General features: G+C 50.2%; 1 protein-coding gene across 1 annotated transcript in view; it reads right to left on the reverse strand.

Moving 5' to 3' along the window:
• Window positions 1-13,668, reverse strand: part of LOC131278936 (FERM and PDZ domain-containing protein 2-like) — a 38,117-nt gene that overhangs the window by 14,068 nt on the left and 10,381 nt on the right. The window contains 6 exon segments of the mRNA XM_071215573.1: window positions 2,792-2,851; window positions 4,798-4,987; window positions 6,616-6,763; window positions 9,020-9,105; window positions 10,343-10,436; window positions 12,644-12,748. Of these exon segments, the coding sequence (XP_071071674.1) occupies window positions 2,792-2,851; window positions 4,798-4,987; window positions 6,616-6,763; window positions 9,020-9,105; window positions 10,343-10,436; window positions 12,644-12,748 (683 nt within the window).

A 13,668-nucleotide genomic window follows, 5' to 3' on the forward strand; every position in this document is an offset into this window, starting at 1 on the left:
CCTATCCCTGTGACTTCTTTCCCCTCCATCCTCCCTTCCATTCACTGCAGCCCAGGCACACCTGGCTTCTCTCTGTCCCTCAAACATCCAGACTCATTACTGTCAGAGAGCCTTTGCCCTTGTTGTTCCTCCTGCCAGGAATGACCTTACCCCAGATCTTTGTCTGGATGCTTCTTTCTCATCATCAGATTTCAAATACTCCTCCCTGACCACACTAGCTAATCCCCAGGTACTCTCAGTAGCATCATCCTACCTGATTTTCTCCAGAGTGCAGATCCTGATCTCAAACTCACTTCTTTCATCATGTATGTACTTGTCTCTCCCCCTACACTAGTAGGTGTACTCCCCCAGGACAAGGGCTCTTTTTTGTTCACTGCTGTGTCTCAGATACTTGATGGAATATGTGCAAGTCCCTTAACTTCTACCACCTCAGAATCCTCATCTTTAAAACAGTATATCAGTACCTACCTAGGCAGCAATTGCATATTAGATTAGATTAGAGAGTGCAGGCAGGTTTCCAGACAGCACCTAGGGTACAGCAGAGGCTCAGGAAGTCTGGGTCCCTTCTCTCTTCCCTCTTTGTCATTCACAGATTTGGAAGGTGTAGCAGTTTGATATTATTTATGAATCCCAAAAAGAGATACTGACTATGTTTGTAAACTGGTCTGTTTCTCTGAGCATGATACCTTTGACTGTATAAGAGTCAGCTGAGATGCCTTTGATTAAATTATGTTAAAATTAGGACTTTGATTCAACACACATCATTAGGGCCTGTAGAGTTGAGTTGCTGCCCCCTTGGTGGGCTATATAAATGGATACTCAATCAAGAACACTGAAGTAGATACATGGAGAGGAACACAGAGGAAGAGAGACAGCTCCATAGTCATGGTAGAAGCCCTGGGAAGAGAGATGAACCTGATAGTCTACAGCTGACCTTGTGAAGAGACCAAAGCATCTCAGCCCAGAGAGAAATGAGCCCTCCAGCCTACAGCTGAGATCAGAAGAAGCTGGGTGCATGGAACCTTAAGAGGAAGAGGAAGGCTGAACCCTCACAGACATCTTCTGCCATCTTGTTTCAACATGTGGCAACAAAGTTTGGTGAGGAAGTAACTTTGAATTGGACTCCTTAGGGCCTTGTGACTGCAAGCTTCTATCCCAAATAAATACCCTTTATCAAAGCCAACAGATTTCTGCTACCTTGCATCAGCACCCCTTTTGGCTAATACAGAAGGTTCTCAGAGTTCCTCTCCTTCACTCAACAGGTTGACTCTTCTCAAAAGCATCCCCCCCAAGTCTTGACTCTCCTCTACTTAAACACTCTGATGGCAAATAATTTACTCTCCTTGGGCAGTCACTGTATTTTGTGGATAGTTCTGGTGCTAAAAACTTTATTCTAGAATCCGAGGCCTAGAGAAGTGAGGTAACTTTCCAAGGCCCATGAACCAGCTAGCAGCAGAACAAGTTCAATAGATGCCACAGATGCTGCTTCAGGATGAAGACACTTCCTCAGAGGTGCTGGAGGCTCACAGCTAGCCTTCCACAGGAATTGCCCTCAGCTGAAGGGGCTCCCTCACCCTAGGTTTGCCCTCTCCCTGGTCAGTCTATCCCCCAACACTGGTTGATGCTGAGATGCAAAGGCCCAGGTTCTCCTGCCCCTATTCAGGACAGCTCTTCCCTATCCCAAGCTTCTCACAAGCTTCCGCAGGGTCAGCTGAGGGTGCAGGGGCAGCTGCACCATTTTCAACTTCTCTGCCTAGTCCTGCTTCCCTCCCCTCTCAGGTGTGGTTCCAGAGAGCCCTCCCCAGAAACTTCCCACCCACCAATCTGCTTTAGTCTGTTTCCTGCAGACCCAATGGACAGCCTCAGGCAAAAATCCTTGACCTTCCTGCTTTCAGTGCCTCTTTTCTTGGCACAGCACCACCCAAGCCCTCATTCATATTTCAGGAAGGAGGACATCTGTCCTGTTTTTTTTACACTTCAGTCCTCAGAATGAAGTACCTGGTTTTCTGTGCTCTGGTTATGTGTCTACTTTCCTTTTTCTTTATTTCTGCTCCTGGAGGCCCAGGCTGCTGGAGAACCTGGCTCTAGAAGTTCTACAGTGAAGAAATAAACATCTACAGGAAAAGTCAAATGTCACAAGAGGCAGAAGTAGGGAGTGGAAGCCCAAAGGAGCAGGCAGAGATGCCATCTCATGAGCTTGTCCCAGACTGCGGTGGATGTGCACCCGTTTGGACATGGTCTTGGTCTTGGTCCACATTCTGGTGGCTGTGGACCACTGTAAATAGGGTCTCCTGAAGATGTTACTCCAGTTTAGGTGTGGCCCGGCTGAATGAGATAGGGCTCAAATCAGATTACTGGAGTCCTTTATAAGCAGAGAGAAAGTCAGACCGGAAGAGAAGCCACAGGAAGAGCGAGAAGCTAGAAGTCAATGGAACCCCAAAGAGAAAGGAGACACAGCTGCCATGGGCATTGCCATGGGATGGTAAAGCCAAGGAGTCCCAAAGATTCCCGGCCAGTCAGAAGATACTGGTCCTGGGAGGACGCTCACCATCTAGCTCTGAAACCATTAGCCAATAAAGTTCCATTATTTAAACCAACCTATCTTAGGGGATTTGTTTTAGCAGCTAGGAAACTAAAGCACAGACTAACTGAGCATGGGGACCAGCTGATTTCCTACCCTAGTGCGAGAAGGAGGCCTACAAGCAAGGACGAGCTTCTCAGGACCCACCACGCAGGAAACCTAATACCTGAGCCCGAGCAGGTGAAGAGGGCAGAGTGTTCCGTGTCTTACCTGCCATCCCTGGCCAGTCCCAGCCTCCTGCGGGGCTCCTCAAAGTAGATGGAGCACCTCCTAGGGGAAACCAAAGTGTGCGGTGAAATCCAGGGCTGGGCACATCTGTGGCCACCAGGTGGGCACAAGCTCCCTCCTCTCCCCCACTCTCCCCACGCTCTCCCTGGCGCCTGTTTCCTCTCCCCCCTCTGCCCATCTTGATCTGTTTCCCGGCTCCAGAGAACCCTGCAGAGTGTAAACTTTTCAAAATGCAAGGGGCAGATGCTGCAGCCCGGGGTTCCCGCAATGGGCCCTGTGCGGAAATGGGCCATTCCTATTTGTGCCAGGACCTGCAGCTACTGGTGCTTTTTCTTCAGAGAGGGTGAAACAGACTCAAACACGTGACCGTCCCATCTCGACCCCTGGCCCCCCAGCTCACCTCCATCTCAGGGGCCACAGGCCCTTGCGGTCTCTTCCCTGCCACACTGCAAGAGCCTCCTCTGCACTCCTGCCTCTCCAGGGTCAACCCCACGCCCCACGTTCCACCTCGCTCGAGGGTGATCTTGCCAAAACGTAGCTAAAACCAAGCCCCCTCTGCAACCACCAGCCTGCCCTCCACGTGGGCTCAGCCCCTGAAGCCCGTTCCCACCTGCCGTGGCCTCTGCCTTCAGCCCCCGGCCCTTGCCCCCTGTGCACCCACATCCTAACCCCCACCAGGCGGAACCTCTCAGGGCCCCGGGCACGTTTCCCCTCCTGAGACGATCTGATATTCTCCCTCCATGGGCCCTATTTCCTCTCCAGCCCAGGATTTCTTGGCCTTGGCGCAGGACATTTGGGGCCAGCGCACTCCCTGCTGAGCAGACCTGGCCCGTACACACTGGGACACGGGGCCATGCCCGCCTCCACCCACCAATGCCGGGAGCACGTGGCATCCACCTGCGCACACATGCGCATCCACCTGCGCACATGCGCACTCACGCCCCAGCTGTGACAGGCGAAAGTGCCTCCAGACCTTGTCAAACGTGCCCTTAGAAGCAAAGTCCTCCCCGAGACCCTCAGATCCCCCTTAGCTGCACAGGACGCCCACAGAACACCCCTCCCCACCCCAACTCCCTGTGCCCTGGTGCAAACACCGCATTAGGTTTCTCTGTTGTTTTCTCTCATGGACTTATTGCCTGCGGTCACTGTTGTTTCCTTGTCTGTCCCTGGCACCCCCACCATGAACTCCAAGACCTCAAGAGCTGTCGCCCTGTGTCACCTGCAGTGGCGCTCAGAGAACGGCTCTGGGCTTAAAGCGTCAGCCCGGGGCACACGGGCGGCAAGAGACACAGGGGCACAGGGGCTGGCTCCCCACCACAATGGACAGGCCTGAGCCAGCTCTCTCTGTCCCTAGGGTTGGGTCACTCCCTGGCAGGCTTAGGGCTGGGTGACCGCACCCCACCGTCACCAGCCCAGGCTACTGAGCTCTGCCTTGAGCTTCCCAAACCGTTGCCCACTCCTTTCTCCAGCTCCCCTCAAATGACCTGCCCTTGTCCGGGACTCTGGCTGACACCATATTTCCCTGATATTTTGAACTCTCAGTATGAGAAGTGGCCACTTCTTGCCCTCCCCATTTTTCGCTGACAGGAAATCAATGTAACACTACACACCAAATGCTGTAAATTTGGTGGAGGAATCAGGACGAGGGCAGCGAGGCCATCGCTCTAGTCCTTTCAGTGCTCTTACTCAGCTCCCAGAACCTTCCAGAGTGTGAGGAGGCCTCGAGCCAGCACGGAAGCCAGGGGTTTCTCATCTGTTTCCACGACCTTCGGCAGCAGCAGGGCCTGCTCAAGGGCAGATTTTTAAAAACCAAGATGGAAAATGAAACGGGAGGCTGTTCCACCAACTGCCGTCTTTGTGTGAGGGGAGATGCGGCTCCACGCGTGATACTGGGGAGCCCAGGGTGTCCCCCGGGGGTGGGATGGAGCGGCCTGACGACAGTGCCGCCGTGGGGTCCCCCGGGGGCTGGGAGGCAAGGCCTTGGGGACCTTCCGTACACGGCCAGCGTGACGTCGCCGGCGGAGAGCGCCCCGTTCTCCTCGGCGGGCTGCCCCGGGAAGAGCTTCTCCACCCTCAGGAGACTGTTCCAGGGGACACCACAGCTTTCACTTTCCATCGGCTCGCAGCTGAGTCCCAAACCACTGGAATTCTTTTTCAGTTTGATCTCGAACGTACAACCTGCGTGGTAGGAAGTCAAGCAAACAAAATCCTTCAGTCGATGGCACGGATTGGGATCCGGCCTCAAAATGCAAATTATCAAGGAGATGGATGATTTCTAGTTCACATAGGAAGACTTCATTTTCCTCGTTTTTAATATCTGAGTCCATTACACACGGTACGGGTCAGGGCTGTTCAATAAAAATAAAATGTGGGCTACAAATGTAACCACAATTGGAAGTTCAAAGCTTTCTAATAGCCACCTTTTTAAAAGAGTGAAGGGAAACATAAAATAAATATTGATCATATGATTTAATTGGATATTCCAAAATAGTACCATCTCAAAGGGTCATCAAAGTGACACAATTATTGAGATGTTTTACATTTTTTCTTGCATACGAGGCTTCAAAATCCAATATTTGTTTTATTAATTTGAGTTGGCCATACTTCAAGTGCTTAACTGCTGCAGGTAACAAGTAGCTGTCTTAACTGGAGAGTACATTTATAGTCAACAACGTTTACAGTTTGACATATGTTTTGTGCCCATGTACAACATACTGGCCCTTGGTAGAATTTGCACCACATATATTCCTGTTGCATCAATTTTTAGTATGCTTGAAATTCAATTTTTGCCTAATTAGACCATGCTGACTATTATCATCAACTCTACGGACAATATTTTTCATGGTCATTTTGTTTAGCTGTGTGGCCTGTGTGGGCCAATGCTACCAAAGATGAGCATAGCATCTGAAACCTAGCTACTCCCCCCCACACACTGCCCTTCCCATCCTGCTCGGTGCTCAACACATAGAGGGGCAGAGCACGGCCAAGGAGCGTGACTGGGGCCAGAATGAGAGCGTTGGAAGCAGTCCAGGTGGAGGTGTGCTGTGCGGCCAACTTTCCCATCCCCTCAGCTGGGATCCTCAGTTCAGTTCATACTCAGTTTCTCCAAGACAGAGTTGGGGTGAGCAGAGGAACAATGAAAGAAGAAGCCTCCTTGTTTCACCACCGAGTGCTACCCTCGGTCACAGCCAACCATGCCCCCCTGATCACCTCCCCTTCTGTCCAACGTGGAGGTCCTGTCGCAGGACTGAAAGCCTCTACCACGGGACTGGAAAATGGCTAAGTACCACATTACGGTATTGTAAGGCAATAGGCACTTTCTTAGCGGGAAACAAAATCAGGAGGGGTGTACAGAGAGATTACCCCTCAGAAGGCATGTAATTATGCCACTCTGAGCTGATGGTGGGTTTGCTGTTGAAAACGATGACAAGAATAAGGATAGAATTCCCGAGCATCTTCCCCTCTCACCTTGCCCGGCCAGTCCTCAGGTCCTTGGCTACAAATGCCCTGGTTGGAATGTCATCCTTAAATACCTTCGTGCAAATGCTCTGGCCCAAAAGTCTTAGGAAGGCTGAAGGGCAGGATTAGGTCTGGTAATCATGTAGGGACAATACTTTTGTTTTGCAGAACTATATATGACTAGCTTGCCTCCCAACCCCATTAGAAAGCCAGCTGCATCATCTCCCCTGGCCCTCTTCTTCTGAGAACAGAGAGGAAGCCTCCCTGCCTTTCCCCTTTGAGTTGATATTTCAAAAGCAGCACCCGATGACAGGACAATAGTAACACTCAGTTCACTCTCCTCTCACCATCTGTCACTGAGACACAGCTCATGGGCCTGCCAGGCAAGGTTGTTACCAAGGAAACAGCTGAACGTACATCTCCCATCCTGTCATTGGCAGAAGGACTCTGCTGAGCCATCCTGAGGCCTCTGCTCTCTAAGACCAGCCTTGCAATCTACAAGGAAGGGTGAGCAAACTCAATTCACACTTCATATGGCAACTGGGAGGCCCTCCCTTCACCCTGCAAATGCTTCTTAATTTCCTGATGCTTGCATTAAGCTACTTCACTTGAATCTCAAATCAAAATCTCCAATCTATTTGGTGGGATCCACACCCATCTTTCTAGCTCCCTGTTGGACAAGTAAGTATATGTGGGAGTAAAATGTGTCCCTCTGTTTCCATATTCAAGGCCAAACCCATCCCCTCTCCTCCTTCCCCCTCTTTGCTTTGCCTCCTCCCTTTGCAATGGCTCTCAGCATGTGGACCCCTATGCAGTGAGGCTCCCAGGGGCTGCACTTGGAGTCATCTGGCTCTCCCCCTTCTGCCCTCCAAATAGTCACCTGGTTTCTCAGGCTTGCAGGTCGTACATTAGAAGCAGCCCCCCCAGTGCTTCCCCTTTCCCCATTTCCTCCCCCAATGCCAATGCCCAGCTGGACTGGGCAAGAGCCAGCGAACTTGGCTTCCTGGGTCCTGCCTTTGCCTCCCTCATCCCCACCCCCTCATGTCACCAGTGGACTGGCCTAAAACAAAAATCAGTCGTGCTACACACTTGATTCAAAGTCTCCAATGTTTCCCACTGCCCCAATCCAATCCCCCAGCATGGCACTCCCTCCAGGCCTTTTCCAGTCTGGCCTTCAGAGGCCTGATTTCCTTCTGGTTTGATTCCCTACCCCTCTCCCCCATATGGTCTATACCCAGTTGGGGTTCATGGACGAGTAGCTGGGCCCCTCCTGGCAGCCTTTTAGAAATGCCAACTTCTATCCTGGGGACATGGCCCTGCCACCATCATCTCCTGCAGTCATCATCCAGCGCAAGCCTGTGATCCCAGGGTGACAGCTCTTACCTGTTGTCACCCCCACTGAGTCAACCAGGTAGCAAAGTTCTACAGGGTTGTTCCTTGAGCACAGTGCCCAGCACTTAGTAGGTGCTCAGTAAACATGCACTCAGTGAGGTAGAGGGATAAATAAATTAAGAAATGAACACAAGCACAGGCCAAGTGCTCTGCTCACCCAGGTGGGCCCTGGCAGTGGGAGAGGGCAGGAGGCGGATGCACTGGGAAGCTGCTTCAGAAGCAGAACCTGTAGGTCTTAGAAACCAGCTGAAGGTCTGGGGGATAAAGAACAAGAATGAAGGGCTTCCTTTCACCAGGGAAAACAGGGAAGTAAACAGTCGTAATTTGAACTGAAATGCAGAGAGCAGGATGCTTGGGAGCAGAGGGCAAGGGCAATTACTCCAGGCTGGAGAGGTTAGGGAGAGCTTACTCAAGGAAATAACACCTGACGTGAAGGCTGACGCTGTTAGCCAAGTGACGGTAGCAGGGAGGGGGGAGATGGAAGGTGATGGCCCTCCTGGTGCTAGCCATGTCATCATTTCTTCTTCTCGTAAGAACAGAGGGTCCTAATAAATCGCTTCTCAAGATATGTCAGACTAAGTTGCCAGGGTAAGTAACTTCACCATAAATCAGCAGCCTGCTTTGGGAGAGGAAGCCAAAGGGACCAGAACCATGCCCTGCAGTTGGCTGGAAGGGGCCCTGGTGGACCTTCAGTCTCTGCTGCCTTCCCAGTGATGGAGAAGGCAATGCCGGCTCTGAGGCTTGGACACTGGGTGGTTACAGAGCCCACCTTTAGGCAGAGGACCCAACACAATAAAGTCTCTTCTAGGTTGTGCCTGTACCCTGCCTGGAGTCAGGAGGAATCAGGAGGACCGCTGTGTGAGTCTCCTGCCCTGGGTGTCCTGAATTCCCACCTCATTGTGACTCAAAGGCCCTGGTGGGCAAAAATACAAGGGGATGGAGATGGGCATGCTCTGGGCAGGGGCTTTCACCATGTGCGAAGGCGAGGAGGGCAGAGGACTGGGGACGAGAGCATGAGCAAGCAGCACCCAGAGACAAGCTGGAGAAGCCATCACACCCCACCCGTTCCATCCTGCTGTCTGGTCCTGGAATCTAGGCAAGCAACAAGGAACTTTTTCAAGGCTATTTGTAGGGGCTGAGATTTTCTGCTTGGAAATAGCTGTCTGTTTCCTCCTGGTTTCACATCCCCATAGAAAAACCGTGATAAGTGGAAGAACAAAAAAGAAAAAAAGAGAGAAGGAGAAGAAATTTTGTTTTCTTTCCTGCCTCCCTCCCTCCCACCCAGAGGCCCCTGCAGTTCCTGATGCCATCCAGGAAAGCTCTGGAAGGAAGGAAAGCCTCCAGACAAGGCGCCCTTACCTGCCCTGAACCCTTGAGGCCCGGGACAGCCTGCCTGTGGGTGAGGCCGCACATGCTCGTTCCATCCACCTAGAGGAGCTGGTCACCTGGGGGAGGGACAGATGTTGCCCTCACATCCCAGCGCTTTGGCAGGAAGGCCTCTTCTTCCACACCCCTGCCCCAGCACCCTGCCCAGGACCTCAAGGAGGGGAGGGGAAGGCAGAGCTACGCGGTGTCCCTGCAGAATCAGGGGATCCCTGCCTTGGCCAGGAGCTGCACCCCACTCTGAACGCCGGGCAGCTCCTTTCAGTCCATCCTTCCAAAGCATGTAGGGAAACGGACTTTGGCCCAGTGGTTAGGGCGTCCGTCTACCATATGGGAGGTCCGCGGTTCAAACCCCGGGCCTCCTTGACCCGTGTGGAGCTGGCCATGCGCAGCGCTGATGCCCGCAAGGAGTGTCGTGCCACACAAGGGTGTCCCCAGCGTGGGGGAGCCCCACGCGCAAGGAGTGCACCCGTGAGGAAAGCTGCCCAGCGCGAAAAGAAAGAGCAGCCTGCCCAGGAATGGCGCCGCCCACACTTCCCGTGCCACTGACGACAACAGAAGTGGACAAAGAAACAAGATGCAGCAAATAGACACCAAGAACAGACAACCAGGGGAAGGGGGGAAATTAAATAAATAAATCTTTAAAAAACAAAAAAAACAACAACAACCAAAAAAACAAAGCATGTAATCAGTCAGCGATAGAAAAATCTTTCCATCACTGGCTCACAAAATGGTTAAAACAGATGGGCTCACCCTCATCCTCACCCCCATTTCCCTGAGAAATGGTTTTGTCAAGCCTCTCAGGGGTAATTTTTATAGCTCCAGGATGTGCTTTATTTCAAAAAAGTTTAGGGAGTTGCCATTGAGATGGAGGACACTGGAATTCTAGGGGACATGAAGATAAGGAAGATTCTAAGTGCCCTTTCTGACTCAATTCTGACAGTTTTGGAGAATAAGAGAAAATTAGCCCCTTCCTTTAGAGCCATGGGCCACGAGATAGGGCCGAGAAAAAGCTGGCAAGATCCTCCTCAGCTATGAAAGTGAGTCACAATGCAAGGGAAGCACATAGCTTGCTTTACATCACTTGCCGATATAGAGCATCCAATGCCCACAGTAGACCTATCTTGGGCAGGGCAGGTTAACTTACTTCCTTTGCAGGTGATGGAACCAAAACCAGGAGGGGCACTCTGCTGGCACGAGGTTTCACAGAGCGGAAGTGGGCGAGGCCAGGGTCTAAAGTCTGCCTGCTGAGGCTGTTGGCTGCAGGATGCAAATTCCGCACTAAGCACCATCTCTTACCCTGCAGGATCCACCCTTCCCTGGCGGTGGGCCCTCCAGGAATGATGGACTTCACCTAGATGCCTCCATAGAGCACACGCGTGGTCGTGCCACCCTGGAAAGCTGAATCTCGCAGCTCACCACCCTGCCGGCTGCCCTGGGGGAGGCCCTGCCCGAGCTCCCTGATGAAGGCAGCCCCACCCGCCTACCACTCTATCCCAGTACCTTACCGCCTTTGGACACTGTCATATGTTTTCCTGTTAGTTTAGACTACAGCACCCATGGAGCAAGAAGGGTAGGAGCTCTCAAGAATGCATTCCACGTGCAGGAGCTTTGCCGTATCCCCAGAACCCAAGCTGGGTGCAGGGAAGGCTCTCGGGAATTGGAATTGCATCTGATGCACAGCACATCTCTCCGTGGGTAGAAACCAATGTGGCTGACTGTGGCTACTGCCTGGCGGCTGGAGCCTGGCCCCTCTCATGTTGGTGGATAGTTTGTATGTACAAAAATAGAGTTAATCTCTACATAGCATGCTGCAGCTCATTTTTTTTTACTTGACAGGAGATGGTGACCATTTCTCTAGAGTTTAGCAGATAAAGACCTAATTCTATCTTTTTCTTTCCAATTTACTTTATGCAGGTAAACACACATATAAAGATATTTACAATGGAATCATACTATTCTCAAAGAATTTCTTTCTCCTTCTTCTTCTCCATCTCCTCCTCCTCCCCCTCCACCTCCTCCACTTCCTCCTCCTCTTCCTCCTCCTCCTCCATCTCCTCTTCCTTCTCCTTCTCCTCCCCCTCCCCCTCCTTCTCCTCCTCCTCTTACCTCCTCCTCTTCCATCTCCTCTTCCTTCTCCTTCTCCTCCAACTCCTCCTCTCTCACATACAGCACTACTTACTAGGACTCTTATTTCCATGAAATAGATTCCCAGGAGTAGTATTTCTGGGTGGAAAGCTGTTCTCACTTTTTAAAACCAATTTTATTGATACATATTAATAAATACGTTCACTGTTAATTGTAACAGATGTTCTAGATTGCATCCCAATGTGAATGTTAAAATAATTATTCACTTTTCCACTGGCTTTGTATGAGAATACCTGCTCTCTGCATCCCACCAGCAAAATTTTGCCAATCTGGTAGAAATAAGGTTGGAAGCTTTATTCTAATTTAATTTGTATTTCTGTGGTTTTCCATTTGTTTAATGGTCATTTGGATTAGAATGTGACATTTCAATAATTATTTTTGAAATTAAATTTCCCCAAAGAAATTGAAAGTGTTTTGCTAGCCAAAGGAAGTAGCCTACCTCTTATCAGCATATTTATTAATTGTGACTATACCAAAATTTAGCAAGTTTCTCAAAGGAGAAATAACCATGTTTTGGTGTCTGATAGGACTGTTACCCAAAGGCAAGGATAAATTGTCTATACTCTTTACCAGTCCATTCACTCAATGTGGACACATGCACATTATTTCTTGGTTTCTTATATGCACATGTAAAATCTTCCACTGACATCAAATTTATGGCTGGATGATGATCCAACAATTCAGGTATCCTTGCTCTAGGCACACAGCATTATCTGGTAGGAAAGCAAAGAATGTCCTCCATTCACCTAGCTCTTGGGCTTCTTTTGGAAATTTTCACTAGCCATAGCATTCCCTTCCTGACGGAAAATTCTATCCTGTTTCCAATCAGTAATTAAATCTAACAACAAAGTTCCTGGAATCCAGACCCATTCCAATGTCTGTAACAAGGGCAAAAGCTTCCTACCTCTGAGTTCCCACCACCCTTTGTGGCTACCATGCCCCAAACTCTCCTCAAGGGTCTGCCAGATAAAGCCCAGAAACCAAAAACAAAGTGCCAGTCCTGGCCAAGGCCTCACCAATGCGACTTGTAGCTGGCCCTTGTAGCTGGGGGGGAACCAAGACTCCACCCTGGTCCTGTTCTGGATGATTGTGGATGACCCCACTCACCTTTGGCTTTTGCCCCTGCAGTCATACCATCCTTGCCTTCTCCTTGCCAACCACCTTAACCTCAAAGTCAGGATACATCCCTCAATTCCACTCATATTTCCTCCTCTGCTTGCTGGTGCTCCTTAGCACCTGCAAACCAAGGGTGACCTGCATCTCCCAGTTTGCCTTTGACCTCCATCCTCCACTGCAGGCTCCTGCTGATTTCTTAGTTCATCCACCTCCCTAGTGGTGATGTACATGCTTGTGCACCATGAGTACATTATCAAAGGTTGCCATATGCATGGATGCCCGCCAAATGGCCATCATTTCAACATTGGCTTTCCATGCTCTCCTAACAACTCTTACAGTCACACTGAATCCAAGAGTCCCATCTTCTTTCACCAGTTCCACAAAGTAGATTTCACCAGCATTGGTTTCTGAAGGGGATAGTGGATGAGAAGAACCAGCACTCTGCACCAAACCAAAAGAATAAAAAGAAAACATGAAGGCACTCACCCCATCTATAAGCAATGGCACCACTTAGCTCCCAGCTGCTGACAGAAAGAACAAGAGCTTCATTTCCATCTTTATTAGCTCCTCCCTGTATGGCCTGGGATGGTATTTTGGTCTCTTCAGACTCAGTTTTTCACAGTCCACAAAAATGGAACGAGAGAGCTCCCTCCTAACTTAGTGTGGCTGTGAATGACGTGCAGCACACAGCAGGGGCTCAATAAAGGTGGGTTCCCTCAAGTCTCCACTCATGATGTGAGCTTCTATGTTAAACTGACGTGTTCCAGAGACATCCTGGTAACTTCACACAGGATACACGGACAAGCAATGGCATACCAGATACCAGACAGACAAAAGCTTCTCAGGTGGAAGGAAACTTCAGGAAGAGCTTCACTAATTCCTAGCAATCATGGCTAGGATGGATGGCTGCTCCAGGGAAGGTGAGAAGAGAAAAATTTTCTATTCTGTACCAAGCATTTTGCTTGGTGCTATGACAATAACCATGTTAGATCTGTTCTCTCATTCATCCAATCATTCAACAACATTTATTGAGCACTAATTATGTGCCAGGCATTGTGCAAGTCACTGGGAATATGGCAGTGATAAGTGAGACATGATTCCTGCCCTTATTGAACTTACCATTTACTGTGGGACAGACTTTTAACAAACAGATTCCCAATTAACCCCAAAAAGTTGTGATGCTAAATGCAGTTGTGATAAAGTGCATGAGATAAAGTGCATGTTATCATCTGGAGGCTCAGAAATGTAAGAACACGTAGCCAGGCAGTGGAAGAACCAAAAGGTGAACCCACGTTCAGGTGATAGGAGCACTCACAGAACTGGGGGGGTCTCAGCAAGCAACAGCGGGAAACCAAGCCAGA

Source organism: Dasypus novemcinctus, chromosome 6 (genome assembly GCF_030445035.2).
Source record: "Dasypus novemcinctus isolate mDasNov1 chromosome 6, mDasNov1.1.hap2, whole genome shotgun sequence".
Taxonomy (NCBI): domain Eukaryota; kingdom Metazoa; phylum Chordata; class Mammalia; order Cingulata; family Dasypodidae; genus Dasypus; species Dasypus novemcinctus.